Source organism: Mastigoproctus giganteus, chromosome 4, assembly GCF_048544385.1.
Source record: "Mastigoproctus giganteus isolate SK-2022 chromosome 4, ASM4854438v1, whole genome shotgun sequence".
Taxonomy (NCBI): Eukaryota; Metazoa; Arthropoda; class Arachnida; order Uropygi; family Thelyphonidae; genus Mastigoproctus; species Mastigoproctus giganteus.
In genome coordinates, this window is record NC_143578.1 from 241,977,029 (window position 1) to 241,996,393 (window position 19,365).

The 19,365-nt window shown below is 38.4% G+C and overlaps 1 protein-coding gene across 4 annotated transcripts in view; it reads right to left on the reverse strand.

The window, feature by feature from the left end:
* The window catches only part of LOC150087569 (ras-related protein Rab-23-like), a 115,239-nt gene that overhangs the window by 39,135 nt on the left and 56,739 nt on the right, over positions 1–19,365 (reverse strand). For all 4 annotated transcript variants that reach the window (XM_090372136.1, XM_090372135.1, XM_090372133.1 and 1 more), the window contains one exon: positions 13,564–13,685. In XM_090372136.1, the coding sequence (XP_090228262.1) occupies positions 13,564–13,685 (122 nt within the window). The remainder of the gene's footprint in view (positions 1–13,563; positions 13,686–19,365) is intronic.

Consider the following 19,365-nt stretch of genomic DNA (forward strand, 5'->3'; position numbering starts at 1 on the left):
ATAAACTTCGAAAACCAGTGCAGCAAAGAAAAAAAATATATATATATCCGCTATGAATAACAGATTGTTTCTTGAAATCTGTATTCTTCACAAAACTGCAATATTTTCTAACAATACAAAGCTAACAGATTACGGCAACGGCTGCTCAAAAAGTATTGTTAGAAAATATTTGCTTGTTATGCTTTGATGTTATCACAAAGGGAGAAATTCTGTTTTAGTACAGAAGCCGAATAAATTCACTATCCACAGTTATATGCTGTTTTGAGCTGCAATAAAAAGATACACTCTGCTGGAAAATAGATTTATGGCAGATGTGCAATTTCACACAATCAAGTCGATGACTGCTAAATGTGGCACTGTTTCTTGTATTCTCTCTCTATCTTGGGATCTCTGACCGTGCGGTCATCCTGGAGTATAAACAGAAAATTTGTTCGTCGGAATGCTGCCCACAAATTATCAACTCTTTTACTGTCCTTCTAATATTCAATGTGTTCAGATAATCCACTTTGGAAAAATTTGAAAGTGGTACTTCAACCTTTTGCAGTACCCGAAAGTGGTACTGCAAACACCATAACGAATTACTTTAGGTACAATAAAGGACAACTACTAATGATTTTACTGGAAGAAGTATCCACAATAAAACATCTGTACAAGGCGAAAACATGTGGTTACTCAAAGAAAAATAACCGTAGTCATTTGCATTCAAGGACAAGCTATACAGTTATGTTTGAAATGTATATTCTAGTTCACTCGCTAATATTTCCAGAGGGATTATTGTGGATTTTTTCTCAATTGTGCACCAAACCGAAATCTGACTTATTAGTACTTATGCATCCTGGAATAAAGCTTACCTAGAGCTAAAATACAAAATATTGTTCCCTAAAACAATTACAGTAAAGCATAGTAAATTTTTTCTCGAATACACACCAGACCAAACTCGGCATCCTAGGAAGAAGCTGAATTGTTACAACTTCAGCATCTGTGTTGAAACGTTGTGCACACCTATATTGTTGGCTACAGCAATTACATATAGCAACAAAGGAAAACATTGTAACAGAGCTATAATGAAAAATACTGTTCTCTAAAACAATTGCAGTAAAGCAAAGTTTTAGACTAATTAGAACTTCGGCATCCGCGGATGAAGCTGAGGTCCTTGAGGATGTCACAGACATTCTCTCAGAAATGCCAGGCAAAGTCTGGACGGTCTGTGACAGCCAAATCCTCTGTTTGCACCTTCACGATGGTGGGACTGTTAGTAATCCTGGGTATAACTTCCATGCACAAGCACACTGTGGGTGACCATCCAGGTATGAACCAATGTAAGCAGGGGTTGAGGTGTGGCATCCACACCACATGAATGATTGCCACCCCTCTGTGTTACCAGGCAATACTAGGTGGTAGATGACTCTCATCAACCAGTGCAATACCGCCACACTTTGCTTATTGGAAGCTTGAAGTGGTGGAACCCATGTTTAGTCTCCAGAGCTAAGTTCCGGTTAACCCTCCCATCTCTTCCATCATGCAGTATGACTGATGGATGAGATGACTGATTGGATCTCGCCATGATGAACATCGTGGGGGCAAAATCCAATATTCCTTACATTTCGAGGGTACAACTCTAAAACGGTGTTCACAGGCCGGCCGCTAGTTAGTACACCGGACCAAACCTATTGGTAACTCTAGAGGAGGCTTCCGGATCAGCTAGTGTATAATCTTGCTACCTCTACTCTTGCCAGATAGTGACTGGAGGGAGTCCAAGTAGTGTGTATGCAGGGGGGCATTGTTCAGGCCACGTTATCTGAAGGATCTGGGTATATTCTTACTTTGTGTATGCCATATCCAAAAATTTCATTACTTCATACAGCATGACCCCCCCCTCCACTTTTCTTACTATTGAATACACTATGAATTGTCAAACTAATAGAGTAAGCTTAGCTGCGAAAAGATCTAAACCTCCCAAACACTTCCTAGTTTGTTTCAAATATACGTGGTCTCAGTTCTAATCTCAATGATGTCCATTTCCACTTGCAGTTTGCCAAACCCCGTGTACTTTTTTTGACAGAATCTCAGTTATCGGTTGATTCAACTACTGCTCATCTCAGTTGCCCAAATTATTCACTGTATGATTCCTTTTGCCTTAATGGTGGAATTTGGGCATATGTCTATTCCAATATTCCCTGTCAGCGACTTGGTAATTTAGAATCACCTCTCTTCGATCTTCTCACCATGTCAAATTCATCTGTTGTTTCTACCATTCTCCCAACTCCACTAATCACTTGTAGTTCTACTTCCTCTCTTTAAACGAACGGAGAGGTGAAATGGGAGTGTTTTATTTTTTTATTTATTTATTTTTTTTTGGCTGATGCTGCATAAGCTTGATTTCTTCCATCATATGCCTCTACTAATGCTTTGCAACTTGACGTTCTCCAGTTCAACTTTCCTAACAGTGAGGTAATTTTCCTGGGTGATTTTAATGTTCACAACTCTAGCTGGCTTCCGTTTTCTAGTCATACCGACCCACCTGGTCGAGATGCTGAGGCTTTTGCAATTTCTAATGACCTTGCACAGATTGTTCATTTACCTACAAGAATACCAGACAATCCTAACCATACAGCCAACACGCTTGATCTTTTTCTCACAAATAACCCTTCTAAGTACACAGTCGAAGTGAGTGGTCCTTTAGGTACCTCAGATCACAACCTGGTGATTGTCTCTTCTCCAATGGAGCCTTTACCTCGTGGATCTTCCCAACCTCATATTGTTTGGCATTACAAGAATGCAAAATGAGATGACCTGCAAGATTTCTTTTCTTCTTTTCCTTGGTCGGACTACTGTTTCAAAACATCTGATGTCAACGTTTGCTCAGATCGTGTCAGTGAAATTATTCTTGTAGGAATGGAATCCATTATTCCACACTCCACTCTAAAATCTCGTCCTTTACCTAAACTTTGGTTTTCCAATAAATGTGCTAAGGCTGTTCAAGAAAAGAATTTTGCATATCGTAATTGGCTTGTTTCCAAATCTTCAGTTTCCACTCTTTTCCTCTTGTATATTAATGACCTTCTTCCATTGACTGGAAATCCTATCCATAGTTTAGCCAATGATAGCACATTGCATTCCACTTTCCATTTTGAAAAACCTTGCCCTGCTCAATCAGCTTCAACTTCTCGAATATCCGCTACCAATTCCTTAAATACTGATCTCCAGGTAATTCTCCAGTGCAGCAAAGACAACTTAGTTGATTTCAATCCTTCTAAAACTTAGTCTTGTCTTATATCTCGCAAAAAGGATTCTTCTGCTCCTATGCTTATCTTTGGTGACGCTCCGATTTCTAGGCAAAATGATATATCTCTTTTGGGGATTACCGTGACTTCTAATTCTCTTGGCACAAGCATATTACAAATATTGGTTCCTCTGCACCTAAAAAACTTGGTTTTCTCTTTCGCTCTTGGCGTTACTTTTCTTCCAAACAGCTGTTCACTCTGCACAAATCTCAAATCTGCCATACCGCGGATTGTTGTTCCCACATCTGGGGCGGTGCCCCAAAAACCTCTCTCAGGCTTCTAGATTCCATTCAGAAGAGAGTAGTTAGGTTAATTAATGACTCCTCTCTAACAGAGTCTCTCCACTTGCTGACTCAATGACATTCGGTTTCTGCTGCATGCCTTTTCTACAGATACTTCCACGGACACTGTTCTTCTGAATTGGCTTCTATTATTCCCGCTCTTTCTTTCAAAACAGTCCAAGCATGTGCTGCCAGCAGCCAACATCCATTTACTGTCCAACTTCAAAACTCACAGAACCAATTTTTCATCTTCCTCGTTTATTCATTCAACTGCCATTTTCTGGAACAACCTTCCTTCATACGATTTTCCTGAAAATTTCAGTCTACAAAAGTTCAGGTCTAATGTCAACAAATATCTTCTTTTGTCTGAACCTCCAACCCAAGCACGGTACTAAGTACTATAGGTCTAATACCTCTCGTGCTTGGGGTTTTCATTAAAAAAAAAAAAAAAAAAAAGAAGCTGACTTACAGCTACAATGCTATTTTTTTATTTTTGTATGGGCGGTAATACCTAGAACAAAAGTTCATTTCCACCTTGTTGCTCTGTTCAGTTTTTACGGACTCTGTCAAGGTAAGGCCAGTGTACGTCGTGTAAAAACAAAAATTCATCCCACATAGGAATATCCCATGTTGGATGAAGATAGATGAAAAGGAAGACAAGAGAGAGAGAGAGAGAGAGAGAGAGAGAGAGAGAGAGAGAGAGAGAGAGAGAGAGAGAGGAAAAAAAGTTTTTCGTCCCACACTGGAGAAAGTGACAGGAAAGAAAAACTGTGTTTGGGAGTTTCTGTGTGTGTTCTGTAGTGTGATGTTGTGTTTTGGCCTTTTGGCTACCTGGAAGCAGTGATCACCTGGACAATTGCCTCCAGGTACTCGTCCCTAGCAGAAGGAGGGCAAAGCCTCCCCTATTATCTGCATGCCCTCCTCCCTGGGAAATTCGTTCCCCAGGGACGAAAGAAAAACTTGTATAAGATTAAGAGAGGGAAGGAGAAAAGTGGAGAACTATCCCAGCCCAGAGAAGCCCCAATCCAGGATGGATTGCTAGAATAACACAAGCAAAAAAAAATAAATAAATAAAATAAATGAAAAAATAAATAAAACATATAGGGTGAAAGGAGCTGGCCCAATTGCTAGGATGAAGCTGACTTATTAGAACTTTTAGCATCTGTTGTGAAACTGAATGCAATAAAGAAATAGACTTATTAGAACTTCTGCATCCGCGATGAAAATGACATAACTTCAGCATCTGTGATGAAAGTTAGAACTCTGGACCTTTGACAATCTCCCCACCAAAAGGGTATTTTTATTTCTCTCTCTCCCTAGGGTCGCACTAGAAAGGGTGAACTCCCTCCCCTACGGAGTTTTCCCCCTAAGTGAATGAAGGGAACTGGAAATTTCAGGAAAATGAACCCTGTTTTCCTTCATTCGGTAAACAGCTACTCTGTCAGCGCAAGAGAAGTGAAATTACGTTGGCAGCTCAGAATGGAATTCAAGCATCCAAACATATGGCACTTTATGGTGAATTTTTCCGATGTGTGTGTGTCTATGTGTTAGAGAATGAAAATTCAATTTTTCTCTTGAAATTTTTTGTTTGTATCAAATGCATATCAAGGAAATATTGAAGTATTCAGTAACAATTACAATTTCCCAATCCTTCACTACGAGTAACAGATTGTGAAAGCAATCCGTTACTCGTAGTGTATTTTTTTATTTATTTTTTTCGTTTGCACACCAGGTGAGATGCATGCGAGGTTTTTTTTTTTTTTTTTTTTTTTTTTTAATAGGAGCATTAGCAACTAAGGCCATATTGCTCCGGGATATGCGACCTTTCCGCATCCTCCGTATTTGGTGGTGATGGGCTTGAACCCCGGTCTAATCAAGAAGCGTGTGCTACACACTGCTGCTCCTTCCCACCTGGCTACAGAGGCACCCATGCGAGGTTCCTTCGACATCAGTGTTCGAAGTTTATAACACAGCTATTAATAGAAATATTTTCTTAAAATTTCGTAAGAAGATCAAATATAACACCCAGGAAACTGCTGTTCCGATATAGTCCTCTAAAAACAATTACAATAAATCGAACTTTTTTTTTTTTTTTTATGAAATGTGTATTGTAGTGATCAGTTTTACAAGTTTTTTTTTTTTTCTTGCATTTCCACTGTGGCTTCCTTGGTTTTTTGTTAGTAGATACAATACAATACATATTGAAGAAAGGAAATATGATAGTTTTGTTTTTCAAAAACAATTCATTGCAATTTTTCGTACAACAATTACGAAAAGCAGTAAAACAAAATGTTGTGACAGAGCGATGCAAAATATTGTTTGCAAGTCATCATCATCAGTCATTTTCAATCCACAGCAGGATGAAGGCCTCTCCAGCAACTTTCCAGTTCCTCCGTTTTGTGCAATAGCCATCCATTTACTACCCACAAACTCATGAATTTCATTTGTCCATCTCTGTCGCTGTCTTCCAGGTTTTCTTCTAGCATCTCTTGGGTACCATTCTGTTATTTTCTTAGTCCATCTGTCATGTCTTCGAGCTATGTGTCCTGCCCAAGACCATTTTAGTTCTTTAGTTTTGATAAGAATGTCCTTTACTTGAGTTTGCTGCCTATTCCATGTGTTTCTCTTCTCATCTGATTCCCAATATAATTTGTTCCATTCTTCGCTGTGTAGTTCTCAGCTTCTCTTCCATTCTTTTGGCGAGTACCCAAGTTTCACTTGCATAAGTCATGGTGGGGAGTATACATTGGTTCATTATTTTACGCTTCAGACAAATTGGGATATTGCTCCTTAGTATGTGACTATATTTCCTGAATGCTACCCATCCAAAATTTATTCTTCTCTTGACTTCCAGCCATTTATCATTATTACAGTTAATGACTTGTCTCAGATAAGTATATGACTCCACCTTTTCAATTACTACTCCTTCATTCATTATATCCCTTTCTGTGGCATACTTATTCATCATTACTTTTGTTTTAGCCATATTCATCTTAGTGCAAAATCCTTACTAACTCTGCATATCTGATTAAGATTTTCCTCTAATTCTTTGGGATCATGGCTTATGACCACAATGTCATCTGCAAATCATAAATGGTTTAGGTAATCTCCATTCACATTGACTCCTTTCTGCGACCAGTCTAATCTTCTGAAAGCTTCAAGGGCAGCAGTAAACAACTTTGGAGATATTGTGTCTCCTTGTCGAACTCTTTTCTCAATTTTAAATTTACTACTGTCTTTGTCTAGTCTAATAAAGAAGGAAGTATTCTCATATATTTTCTTCAAAATCATAATATATGGGGTATCTATGCCTTGTCTTTCCAGTGCCTATATGGAGTCAAATGTCTTTTCATAATCCACAAATGCCAGGCATAATGGTGTTTTATATTCATTTGCTTTCTCCATTAGCTGTGACATTACACTAAGGTGATCCATAGTTGAGAATCCTGTCCGAAAGCCAGCTTGCTCTTTCGGTTGATTCTCATAAAGTATTCTTTCTAATCTGTTAGTAATGATCCTTGTGAACAACTTGTAGATGTGGAATAACAAGCTAATTGGTCTATAATTTCCAATTTCTGATTTATCTTCTTTCCTATACAGCAAAACTATGATCGCATTATTCCACTCTTTAGGCACCACACCTTTTTTAATGCATTTTGTGAAGAGTTTTGCCAGTTTTTGTGTCATGTCTCTTCCTCCCAATTTTAACAACTCTACAGTAACTTCATCTTCCCCCGGGGCTTTCTGATTCTTCATTTTCTTCAATGCATGTTCTACCTCATCAGGAATGATTTCAGGTACGTTGTATGTGTTACTAATTTGCGATCCAACTTCCCCACTGCTGGCATCATTCCCTCGCTCCTTGTTAACTCTTTATAGTAGTCTTCTGCTATTTATTTGAATTATGCCTTCTTTGCTGTTTACAAGTACACCATCGCTATTCTTCAGTTTCAGTATCATTTGTCTTTCTCTATTACTGCTCATGGCTGCTGATTTAAATCCTTTGTTTTCCCTTAATGCTTGTTCTACTTTTCTTGTGTTAAATTTTCCTATGTCCTCTCTGTTCGCAAGTAATGATGCTCAATTGTTTGTTTTCTAAGAAAGCTGCTTACATTTTAATTTTCTCCTTGGATCACCTTGGTAACACTAATGACGTAAGCTTGTCCAGTGAATTATATATCCACGTGTGTTGATTCGTTTTAGCCAGCGATTCCGAGATGATGCCCAAAATTCAAACGAATGCTGTAACGCGTAATATAATCAAAAGGATCTGCTGCAGTTTTCGGAGGTCATAATTTCATAAATTGATATGTGATCGTACATTTTCGCTGTTTTCGAGTGAATTAATAGTTTTTTCTGCAATTTAAAGTCAAATACAAAATCAAAATTAAACATTACAAAATTACAAAATTAAAATACAAAATCAAAGAATACACTTCGTTTATGTATATTCAGAGTTTCAATTTTGTAAATTGAGTAGAAATTATGGAAATTATTAGTTTTATTCAGGGGGGGGGGAAACTTTCAAGTTAGAGTTAAAAATTGACGCTTAGTGGGGTGGATAATAACAGATTTTCCATCTTTGATATAGCACCTGAACGATGTTTTGTTATTACTGATAATCTTAAATGCATTGATCCTTTAACATGTTCTTTTATACGTGCACTGTCCCTTTAAATATTCGCTGTTGTATTCGCTGTTGAAGCAGCAAGACCTAATTCCGTGCAATAGATGACAAACTTTGTCCGGCTTAATACTTCTTAATTAATCTATGCTGCTATGCAGGCTTGAATCGCCCTCTGAAATTACGCCATTAATTTTCACTCTGCTCTCATCCTGATGCGACATCATCTAAGGTCACCATTTCGCCAGCTAGTCTTGGGTGTCAAAATAGAACACACTGGCACAGAACTGATGTGGCCTGTCACTGGCACACTTCTGATACCGCCACCCTTGGCACCTGCCCCAATGCCAAGACATTCCTATGCTACTATGTTAGGGGTGTTTAAATGTCCTTTAGGACAAAAGATATTTAGGATTATAATAGTCAAATGTGAAGTCCATGCAGTGTAAACAGGCAATCAGAAAGGCACAGAGTCCTACCTATGATTTATCATGATCTTTGCAAGTAGAGAACAGCATGTTATTATTCCTCTACACTCAGAACACATTCAGGTCTAAGAGCCATATGAGAGAGAAAAAAAAAAAAAGAGGAACAGCTTAGAAAGTGTAGACTGCAAATGTGGGAAAATAGACATCTTAGGGAGGATCTAAAGGGTATCAAAGAAAATAAATGAATGAGAGAGAGATTCTCAGTATGAATGACAAGGACCAGGGGACACCAATATAAAATCTTGGGACAAACAGAAGACTGGATCTCTTGAGTCTACTTTCAGGAACATACTCTGGGTGAATGGAATAGATTACCTTCCAAGGTGACAAGTTTAGTAAAGTTTAAAGAGGAAATGGATGGTCACTGTTTTGGCAATGGAAGTAGTATGAGTAGTGATTTGCAATTTTCTTTTATACTTTTTTTTTCTGAAAATTTCTTACAACTGTCATTAACTTTGTATCATACTTGACTTTCCAACAGCTCCAATTCCTACCACCACTACCTGCAATTCAAATTGACAGATACTGACTGGAATTTGTGGATTGGCCACTCAAGACTAGCAAGACTTGTGGATTTGTTGGATGACTGTTTTCTACAGCAGGCTGTTAGGTAACAAGTGGGAGCAGTACTCTTAATCTGATTATCAGCAGTGATTATTAATGCATTAAGAATCTGCAGATAAAAGAACCACCAGGTGGCAGTGATCATAGTATGCTGATTTGGAATTAATCAGTACACTATGATCACTTTGGAATCTGAAACCACTTTTTTTGCTTTCACAAAAAAGTGGTTTCAGACAATTTTTAAATTCTATACAGAGAGACCAACTGATGATATTACCATCAGCAAAATTCTAAATGGGAAGCATTCAAGGAATTAATCATAGAAACTACTAGGCTTTTCATACCAACTAAGAATTACTCTTCAAGGAATAGGCCTAAACAGATGTCAGATGAAACTGATGAAACTCACGACAGAGAAGAAAAATGCATGGGATGCATATAAATTATCAGGAGACACAGAAGTTGATGGTAGATATAAGCAAGTCTATAATCAAGTCACAAAGGAGGTTAGACAAGCAGAGGCATATTACAAGAGATCTCTGGCAAAGGATGCAAAGGAAAAACAACAAAATCTTCTTTACCTTATGGAAACACTAGAGGAAAGGGGATGAATCAATTTGGTTCACTTGATACCGATGGTTCAACTGATCATGATCCTGCTGAGGCCGCTGACAAACTCAATGAATATTCCGCATCTACATTCAAACATGAGGAATTCTTTAGGGAAGGAAAAGTTTCAAACTATCTAACAGAGAGCTAAATGATTTTGTAATAACAAAGAGGAATTGTTGAAGTCAAACATAAGAAAGGCACGTGGTGTGGATGGGATCTATCCAATTATATTAAGGAAGGCAGTAATGGAAGTAAGCAAACCCTAACCCTTAGCCATAATTATGAGAGCATCTTTGGAGTCAGGGGAGTTCCCTGTGGATTGACAAAAGAAAGAGAACTGTTAGTTTGACTTCTGTTCCAGAGAAAATATAGGAGTCACTGGTAAAAGAAGTAATGAAGGATCATCTAGACAAGGCTGCAATTATATTTCAGACACAGTATGGATTTGTAAAGGTGAAATCTTGTCAGACCAATTTGAGTGGATGCAATGATGTGGTCACAAAGGAACTGGATGCACAAAAATAATTTTGATATGATATACTTAGATTTTAGGAAAGTGTTTGATACTATTGCACATAAAAGACTGCTGTAGAAATCGAGCAGTGTGGCATTAGGCACAAGTTGCTGCTATGGATAAGGGGATGGTTGAGTGATAATCAACAGATACTGCTCTTTGTGGACTAATGTTATTAGTAGTCACCCAGAGTTTTTGGCGTTGGGTCCACTGTTGTTTTCTATTAGCATTAGCAGAGGCATACGATGCAAGAAAGCAAGCTTATGCAGCATCAGCCACAAAAAAATTTAAAAAAAACTCTCCCATTTCATCCCTCCATTTGTTCCCTCCAGCTCAGCCTTAAATTTATTTATGCTATTAGCTTCCACAACAAAAGATGGAAGCGTGTTCCACCAAACAACTACCCGCTGGCTAAAAGCAAGTTTCCGCACATCTATTCTACAACTATCTTTCCTCAATTTGAAACTGTGTCCCCTCAGGTTCTTAGTCTGAGCAAAACGAAGAATCCCATAAGCATTCAGCTTGCTCAACCCATTCAAGGCCTTATACACCTCAATCAGATAACTTTGCAGGTGTTTAGTCTCCAGACTCTGCAATTTGATAAACTGAAGCCTTTATTGGTAAGAGCACCCATTTGTTACCCTTGCCAATCTTGTTGCCCTTCTTTGTACTCGTTCTAGTAACTCTACATCCTTCCTAAAATGAGGCCTCCAGACCTGTACACAGTACTCTAGGTGTGGCTTGACCATTGCCTTGTATAACAGAATTATCACCTACCTGTCCCGGCTAACAAAATTCCTAAATATCATTGACAAGACTCCATACCCTGCCCTAGCAGCCCATCTGCATTGCTCAGCAAACTTCATATTTGACTGCACAATTACCCCCAAGCCTTTTTCATTTTCCACTTCCCTGAGTGTAGTACCACCCAGTTGGTACGTTTCTCTTCAGTTATTGCTACCCATATGCAGTACTTTGCATTTGTCAATGTTAAACTCCAGTTCCCGCTTCTCAGCCCATTTTCCCAACTTATCTAGATCCAGTTGGAGTAGCATACTATCATTACTGTCGTTAACAACCCTGCCAGCCTTTGTATCATCTGCAAAATCGGACATTAAACCTGATATACCTTCATCAATATCATTGATAAATATGCAAAACAACAATGGGCCCAACACTGAACCCTGGGAAACTCCATTAATAACATTTGCCCACGAAGAGCAGTGTCCATTGATTACCACTCTCTGTTGTCTTCCACTCAATCATCCCTTTATCCATTGTAGCAGCTTACATTTGATGCCATACCTCTCCAATTTGTACAGCAGTCTTCCATGTGCAACAATATCAAAAGCTTTCCTGAAATCCAAGTATATGATATACTTGGTGTGATCACATCATAGTAACCAATCAAACTGGTCAGACAAGACCTCCCTTTGACAAACCCATGCTGTGTCTTAACTATTACGGCAGTCTTATCTAGATGATCCTGCAATGCTTCTTGAACCAGTGATTCCATTATTTTCCACTTGTGTCACCTTTTGAATTGATGATACATTTGCACACCTCCAGTCCATGGGGACCTCCCCTGATTCCAAGGAAGCTCTCATAATTATGGCTAAGGGTTTGCTTACTTCCTTTGCTGCCTCCTTTAATATAACTGGATAGATCCCATCCACCCCAGGTGCCTTTCTTGTGTTTATCTTCAACAATTTCTCCTCCACTTTACTCTCAGTTATTACAAAATCACTTAGCTCCCTCTTAGAATTTGATAAACTTCTGGCACTCCTCTCATTGAATAACTCCTATATTTATCAATGATATTGATGAAGGCATAATATCCGAGTTTGCATATGATACAAAGTGAGGTTAATAACAAGAATGGCATTGGCAGCGAGGTTAATGACAGGAATGGCATTATGCTACAGTAACAGGATCTAGAAAAGTTAAGCAGATAGGCTGAGAAATGGCAATTGAAGTTTAACAAAAAAAACACAAGGTACTGGATATAAAGGTAAAAAAAGTAAACTGCAGCCATTATCAACCCACTGCAGGATCGAAGTCTCCTCAACAATTCATTCATTGGGAAGGAAATGGACCATAATCTGCCACACTGGTCTAGTGCAGGTTGGCGGATCGACCGTATTTAGCAGTCAGGGGCTTGAACCCCGGTCTACTCAAAGAGCGTGTGCTACTGCACTCCCGCTTCTGACCATTCGGCTACAAAGGCCTACGGATATAGGCAGCAGTAACCCAAGGGTAACATACCAAATGTGTGGTACTACATCAGGGATAATTTTTTGTGCACTTGGATGTGAAGTTCTCTGAGCAATGTATACTGGCTACTAGGAGAGCTCATTGGGTATCAGTGATATACAGGAAGTTTGAAAATTGAAAATGGATAAGGAGATGACTACCACATTGTATAAGACAATGGTCAGGCCACATCTTGAGTATTGCATACAGGTCTGAAGGCCTCATTTTAGAAAGAATGTAGAACTGCTGGAACAAGTACAGAGAAGGGCAACTAGATTGGTGAAGGGAACAAAGGAGTGTTCTTACCAAGAAAGGCTATAGTTCTGTAAACTACAACATCTGGAGACTAGTGACCTGTAAGGTGATCTGATTAAGGTGTTTAAGGCTATAAATGGGTTCAGTAAGTTTAATGCTGATGAGATTCTTTCTCCTGCTCAGACTACATACATGATGGGGGTACAAATTCAAATTGTGAAAGGACAGTCACAGAATAGATGTGTAGAAGTTTGCCTTTAGCCAGCTGGTGGTTGATTGCAGGAACAAACTTCCATCTGTTGTTGTGGAAGTTGATAAGTTGAATGAATTCAAGGAAGAACTATACGAAATACTGGAGGAAACAAATACGTGAAATGAGAAGTGTGTATTTTTTTTTTTTTTTTTTTGGGGTTGATGCTGTATAATGTTGCTTTCTTGCATCATTTGTCACTATTATTATTATATCAGCATTTCATTATTTATTTAGAACATTACATATTAATTACTTATTTTTAAATTAAAAATGCACACAATGCACAAAGTACATCATGTGATTAATTCCATGCATTTAATACAATGACAGCTTGAGGGACTGATAATACAAAATTGATCATCTTTCATATAAGCATGATATGCATTGCATGGCCATCCTCATTTTTAAGTTTCATTAAATTAAATAAGCACTTACTCGATTTGCCTCTCCAAGAAATCAACTCCAATTGTTTTTTTATACTCATGTGTAAAGATTCCCTTGCAGTACCTTTGTATCATACTTGACTTTCCAACAGCTCCATTTCCTACTACCACTACCTGTAAGTCAAATATGAACAATTTCCATGAGGTTCAGATGTACTGATTTATTTCTCAATATGTTGTACTCTAGGCATACAAAAAAGAGAATTATAGAATAAAAATAATTACAAATACAACTTGATTAATAAAAATACAAAGAAGAACATTTTGTATGAGCAATTAAAACAATGGAGTCTATTAACACATACTCGTGTTAACAGAATCGTGCTATGTGACTCATACTTCATACCATAGATGCTTCTGGGAAGTGATAAACCTTCTTAATGAAATCTGTTTATTTCATTTACTTGTAACAGAATAAGCTGTTGCTTTTTTGTACTGTTAATATTATAAGCTGTAAAATTATAGTACAGGCTAAGGACAAAAGCTACAAGTTTGTATGTAGGATAGAGTAAATGCTACAAGTCTGTATGTAGGCTAGAGCAAATGCTACAAGTTTGTATGTAGCTATCAGCAAATAGACTTCATATCAATGATTGGTACAGATATCTCATATTGTGGAGGCACCTTCCCCTTAGCATGAATTTCCCTGCTGCTGCACTATACAAGTTAAATAAAAATCAGTTTTAGTAGAGTAATTTTCACTCAAAGTTCCATATAAATTCAAGAACATTTCTATTTCAATTCAAGATCCTGAAGTGGATCTTGAATTGATTGAATTTCGGATATCATCTTTTAAGGGCACAAAAGGTGATATAGTTGTACACGTTGGCACTAATGATATTAAGAGTAGGAGACCGGCGGAATTACTTAGCAAGTACAGGTCACTGTTGAAAAAAAGCCGTGAATTAGGGTTGAATTTGAAAGTGTCTGCAATTCTGCCCAGACACGATAGGAGGGAGTATATGATGAGAGCCTTATCGATCAATTCGGCCCTGGAGGGATTGTGCAAGGCTCAAGGGGTAGAATTTTTTTCAGCCTGGACTGTACTTGTTAACAGGAGAGATTGCTTCTACAGGGATGGGATACACTTAAATAGAAAGGGTGCAAGAATTTTTGCTGATGCTGTCGAGGCAGTGTTAGGTGGGTCGGAAAACTGCTAGTTGGGGGGGGGATACAAGGACTAATAGATTAACAGTAGCCACTGGCAGAGGTGGAAGTGATTCTTGCACTGCTTCTATTGAAATGAGCAGAAGCCTGAAAAACAAGATGCAGGATATTTCAGAGACTGCTGGGAGTCATTGCGGTACAAGTAAACACATGGGTTGTGTTAGGGTAGCTAAGAATAGAAACAGGTGCAGTTATACCTGCGTGTACACCAATGCTAGGAGTTTGGTAAATAAATTTGATGAATTTGAGGTATTGCTCAAAACATCAAAGGCAGATATTGTTGGGATATCAGAGACGTGGTGTCACACAGATATAAGTAATGCGGAACTGGAATTTGGGGAATACAATGTGTATAGAAAGGATAGACAGGACAGGAGGGGAGGAGGGGTTATGCTATTAATTAAGAAACACATAAAGTCAAAGGAAGTGAAGGCAGTCGACATCGATGGACAGGGCAGTGTCGAGTCAGTTTGGTGTGACATAACATAGGGAAATCAAAATTGAGAGTAGGAGTGTACTATAGGCCTAATGACTCTGATGAGTATAATAAGATATTGTACAGGGAAATAGAGTGGGCCAGTAAATCAGAGTCTTATAATGGGGGATTTTAATTTCCCAGATATTGACTGGAATTTGTGGGTTGGTCACTCGCACACTAGCAAGGCTTTTGTGGATTTATTGGATGATTGTTTTCTACATCAGCATGTTCGTGAGGCAACAAGAGGGAGCAATACTCTTGATCTGATTATCAGTAGTGATTCTTCATGCATTAAGAGTCTGCAGATAAATGAACCACTAGGTGGCAGTGATCACAGTGTGTTGAAGTGGGATTTACTCAAGGAGGTAACTACCATCAGAGGTAAAGGGAAGGGTTTTTGTTTTCGTAAAGACGACTATGATGGTCTGAGACAGTATTTAAATTCTATACAGTGGGACCAACTGATGATGTTACCAACAGCAAACTCAAAATGGGAAGCATTCAAGGAACTAATCTTGGAGGCTACCAGGCTTTACATACCAACTAAGAAATATTGTTCAAGGTTTAGGCCTAAATGGTTGTCAGATGAACTAATGAGACATGTGGCAGAGAAGAAAAATGCATGGGATACATACAAATTAATGGGTGACATGGAAGCCTATGATAGATATAAGTTGGTCTGTAACCAAGTCACAAAGGAGATTAGGCAGGCAAAGGCAGACTACGAAAAATCCTTGGCAAAGGATGCAAAGAAAAACAGAAAAGAGTTCTTTACATATTTAAACTGAAGAAGGAAAGGGATGAATCAGATTGGTCCACTGGATATTGATGGTTCAACAGTTGAGGATCCTGCTCAGGTGGCTAACAATCTAAACGAGTATTTTGCATCTACATTCACGCATGAGGAGTTATTCAGGAAGGAGAATGATGTAAGTAAAGTAAACATTGGCAATGAGCTGGATGATTTTGTAATAACTGAGAGGAAAGTGGAGGAGAGATTGTTGAGGATAAACATAAAAAAGGTACCTAGGGTGGATGGGATCTATCCAGTTATATTAAAGGAGGCAGCAAAGGAAGTAAGCAAACTCCTAGCCATAATTATGAGAGCTTCTTTGGACTCAGGGGAGGTACCCATAGACTGGAGATGTGCAAATGTAACCCCAATTCACAAAGAAGGATCAAAGGCTGACACAAGTAATTATAGACCTGTTAGTTTAACTTCTGTTCCAGGTAAATTAATGGAGGCACTGGTTAAAGAAGCACTGCAGGATCATCTAGACAAGAATTCAGTTATAGCTCAGACGCAGCATGGTTTTGTTAAGGGCAGGTCTTGCCTGACCAATTTGATTGGATACTATGATGTAGTCACAAAAGAACTGGATGCAGGGAATAACTTTGATATTATATATTTGGATCTTAGAAAGGCTTTTGATACTGTTGCACATGGAAGACTGCTGCACAAATTGGAGCAGTGTGGCATTGGAGGCAAATTGCTGCTATGGATAAGGGGATGGGGTTGAGTGGCAGAAGACAGAGAGTGGTAATCAATGGACACTGCTCAACGTGGACTAATGTTATTAGTGGAGTTCCTCAGGGTTCAGTGTTGGGTCCGTTGTTGTTTTCGGTGTTTATGAATGATATTGATGATGGGATATCAAGTTTAATGTCCAAGTTTGCAGATGATACAAAGGTTGGCAGGGTTGTTAAGGACACTACTGACACTATGCTGCTGCAACAGGATCTGGAAAGGTTGAACAGATGGGCTGAGAGGTGGTAAATGAAGTTTAACATTGACAAATGTAAAGGACTACATATGGGAAACAGTAACCTCAGAGCAACGTATCAACTCTGCGGTACTACACTGACAGTGGTGGAGAATGAAAAGGACCTGGGGGTAATTGTGCAGGCAGATATGAAGTTCTCTGAGCAGTGCAGACGAGCTGCAAGAGTAGCTCATGGTGTCTTGTCAATGATATACAGGAATGTTTCTAGCAGGGATAAGGAGGTGATTATTCCCTTGTATAAGGCAATGGTTAGGCCACATCTTGAGTACTGTATACAGGTCTGGAGGCCTCATTTCAAGAAGGATGTAGAGCTGTTGGAACGAGTACAGAGAAGGGCAACAAGATTAGTGAATGGAACAAAGGGTTGCTCTTACGAAGAAAGGCTTAAGTTTTGCAAATTACAGAGTCTGGAGACTAGGCACCGGCGAGGTGATCTGATAGAGGTGTATAAGGCTTTGAATGGTTTGAGCATGCTCAATGCCAATGGGATTCTTCATCTTGCTCAGAATAATCACCTCAGAGGGCATAAATTCAAATTGAAGAAGGACGGATGTCAGATAGATGTGCGGAAATTTGCCTTTGGCCAGCGGGTGGTTGGTTGTTGGTTGGTGGAACCGACTTCCATCACTTGTTGTTGAAGTTGAGAGCCTAAACAAATTTAAAGCTCAACTGGACAGGTATTTCGAACGAACGGAGGGGTGAAATGGGAGTGGTGTGTGTTTTTTTTTTTTTTTTTTTTTTTGGCTGATGCTGAATAAGCTTGCTTTCTTGCATCATATGCCTCTACTAATGCTAATGCTAAGTGCTTTCAAAACCTTAGATTCATCCATGCTAGTGGATGAATATAAGAAAAACTTCAAAATAAAAGTCAACTTGAAATGATTAATTCCAATTCAAATGGTGATCTGCAATTGCACAGAAGTGTAAACTCTACTATCCCTTTTACCAGTTTATCTGTCTTATTCTCTCCATCAAACAAATTGCAAACTGAAAATTTATGAAAATCTTTAAGCAAACAAAATCTGTTCTATACAGGAGTCAGCAATAGGAAAGCACTCAAACCTATGGTTTAATTATGTTTATTTCCAAATTGGAAATACATACATAATAGAGTCAAACATTGTGTATAATTTCTTACCACTTTTTCATTGAGAGCTATCTTTGCAATATCACCATCAGAAACGGTCACCTAGGTTTCGATTTGGAAATAAATGCAATTAAACCAACACAGGTTTCAGCGGTTTTTTTTATCTTCAAATAACACAGTTTACCTATGCGCTATGCTGCTCAAGGAATATCTAAGGTTAGTCAATAAGTTCCGCACAAGTGTTCAGAAATAACACTCACTGCTTGGTCGCTTTTATTAGGGCCATAGTTGTTTGGGCTATATGCAAAAATATGTAAACGAAGTCACATGGTGTGTGACAGATGAAGGAAAGCATTATAAAGCCATGTGACAACTAATATTCAAATCAGTTCACTGGCAATGAAGAATGCACATAATCTCATGAACTTCCAATGAGCTTATTTTTGGTGAACATTTAGCATATGCTACAAGAGAAAGGATGGATCCAACTGTCAAGCATTCCACAACTAGCGTCATTCAAGTCTTTCATAAGTGAAAAATCGTGCAGAAAACTATGCTTAAAGTAACAGGAGCAAAGAAATCTACTGCTGGTTTTTAGGTGCACATCATTAAATTTAGTAAGCCCATAACTGAATTAACACATCTACATATCTGAAAAAGAACACACTCTTGAACCTGGAAGACAAATTTGTTTATTATAAAATTTCCAACTAGATTGGAAGAGTTGTCAGGTATGCTTTTGGCCATAGGAGTGGGTTTTACAACCCAGGTTACCAATCCACTATGTGAAAGCAGGAACAGTACCACTCAGTAACTAAGTGGAGAACACTTAGTTACAGTAAGCAGCATGCAAAAAAGAGAGGTGGTTTCCATTCTGGGCTTTTACTTATTGATTTTTAAGCAAAGAGTTACTTAAACAAAAAAAAAAAAAAAAAACTTTGTCACGTAACCCATAACAAATGCTTGGTATCCAGGACCAAAATGCACAGCCTTCCTTCCTCCCTCTCCCTCTCTCTCATGCAAATAATTCTATTCAGTATAGCAGAATATTCCGCTTACTGATAAGATAGAAATCAGATAACACTATAAAACAATAAAGTCTGTTTATATTTAACTGTTTATTTTTTGCAGTCTTACATAAATGCATACCAATACCATGATATATACAGCCTGTAGTATTTGTATTAAATATATTTTTTTTACAAAGATAAAGTATTTGGTGGAGAAGACAGAGATTTAGACCTCTTAAGTTGGCAAAGTCAAGTCAGCAGATCATTT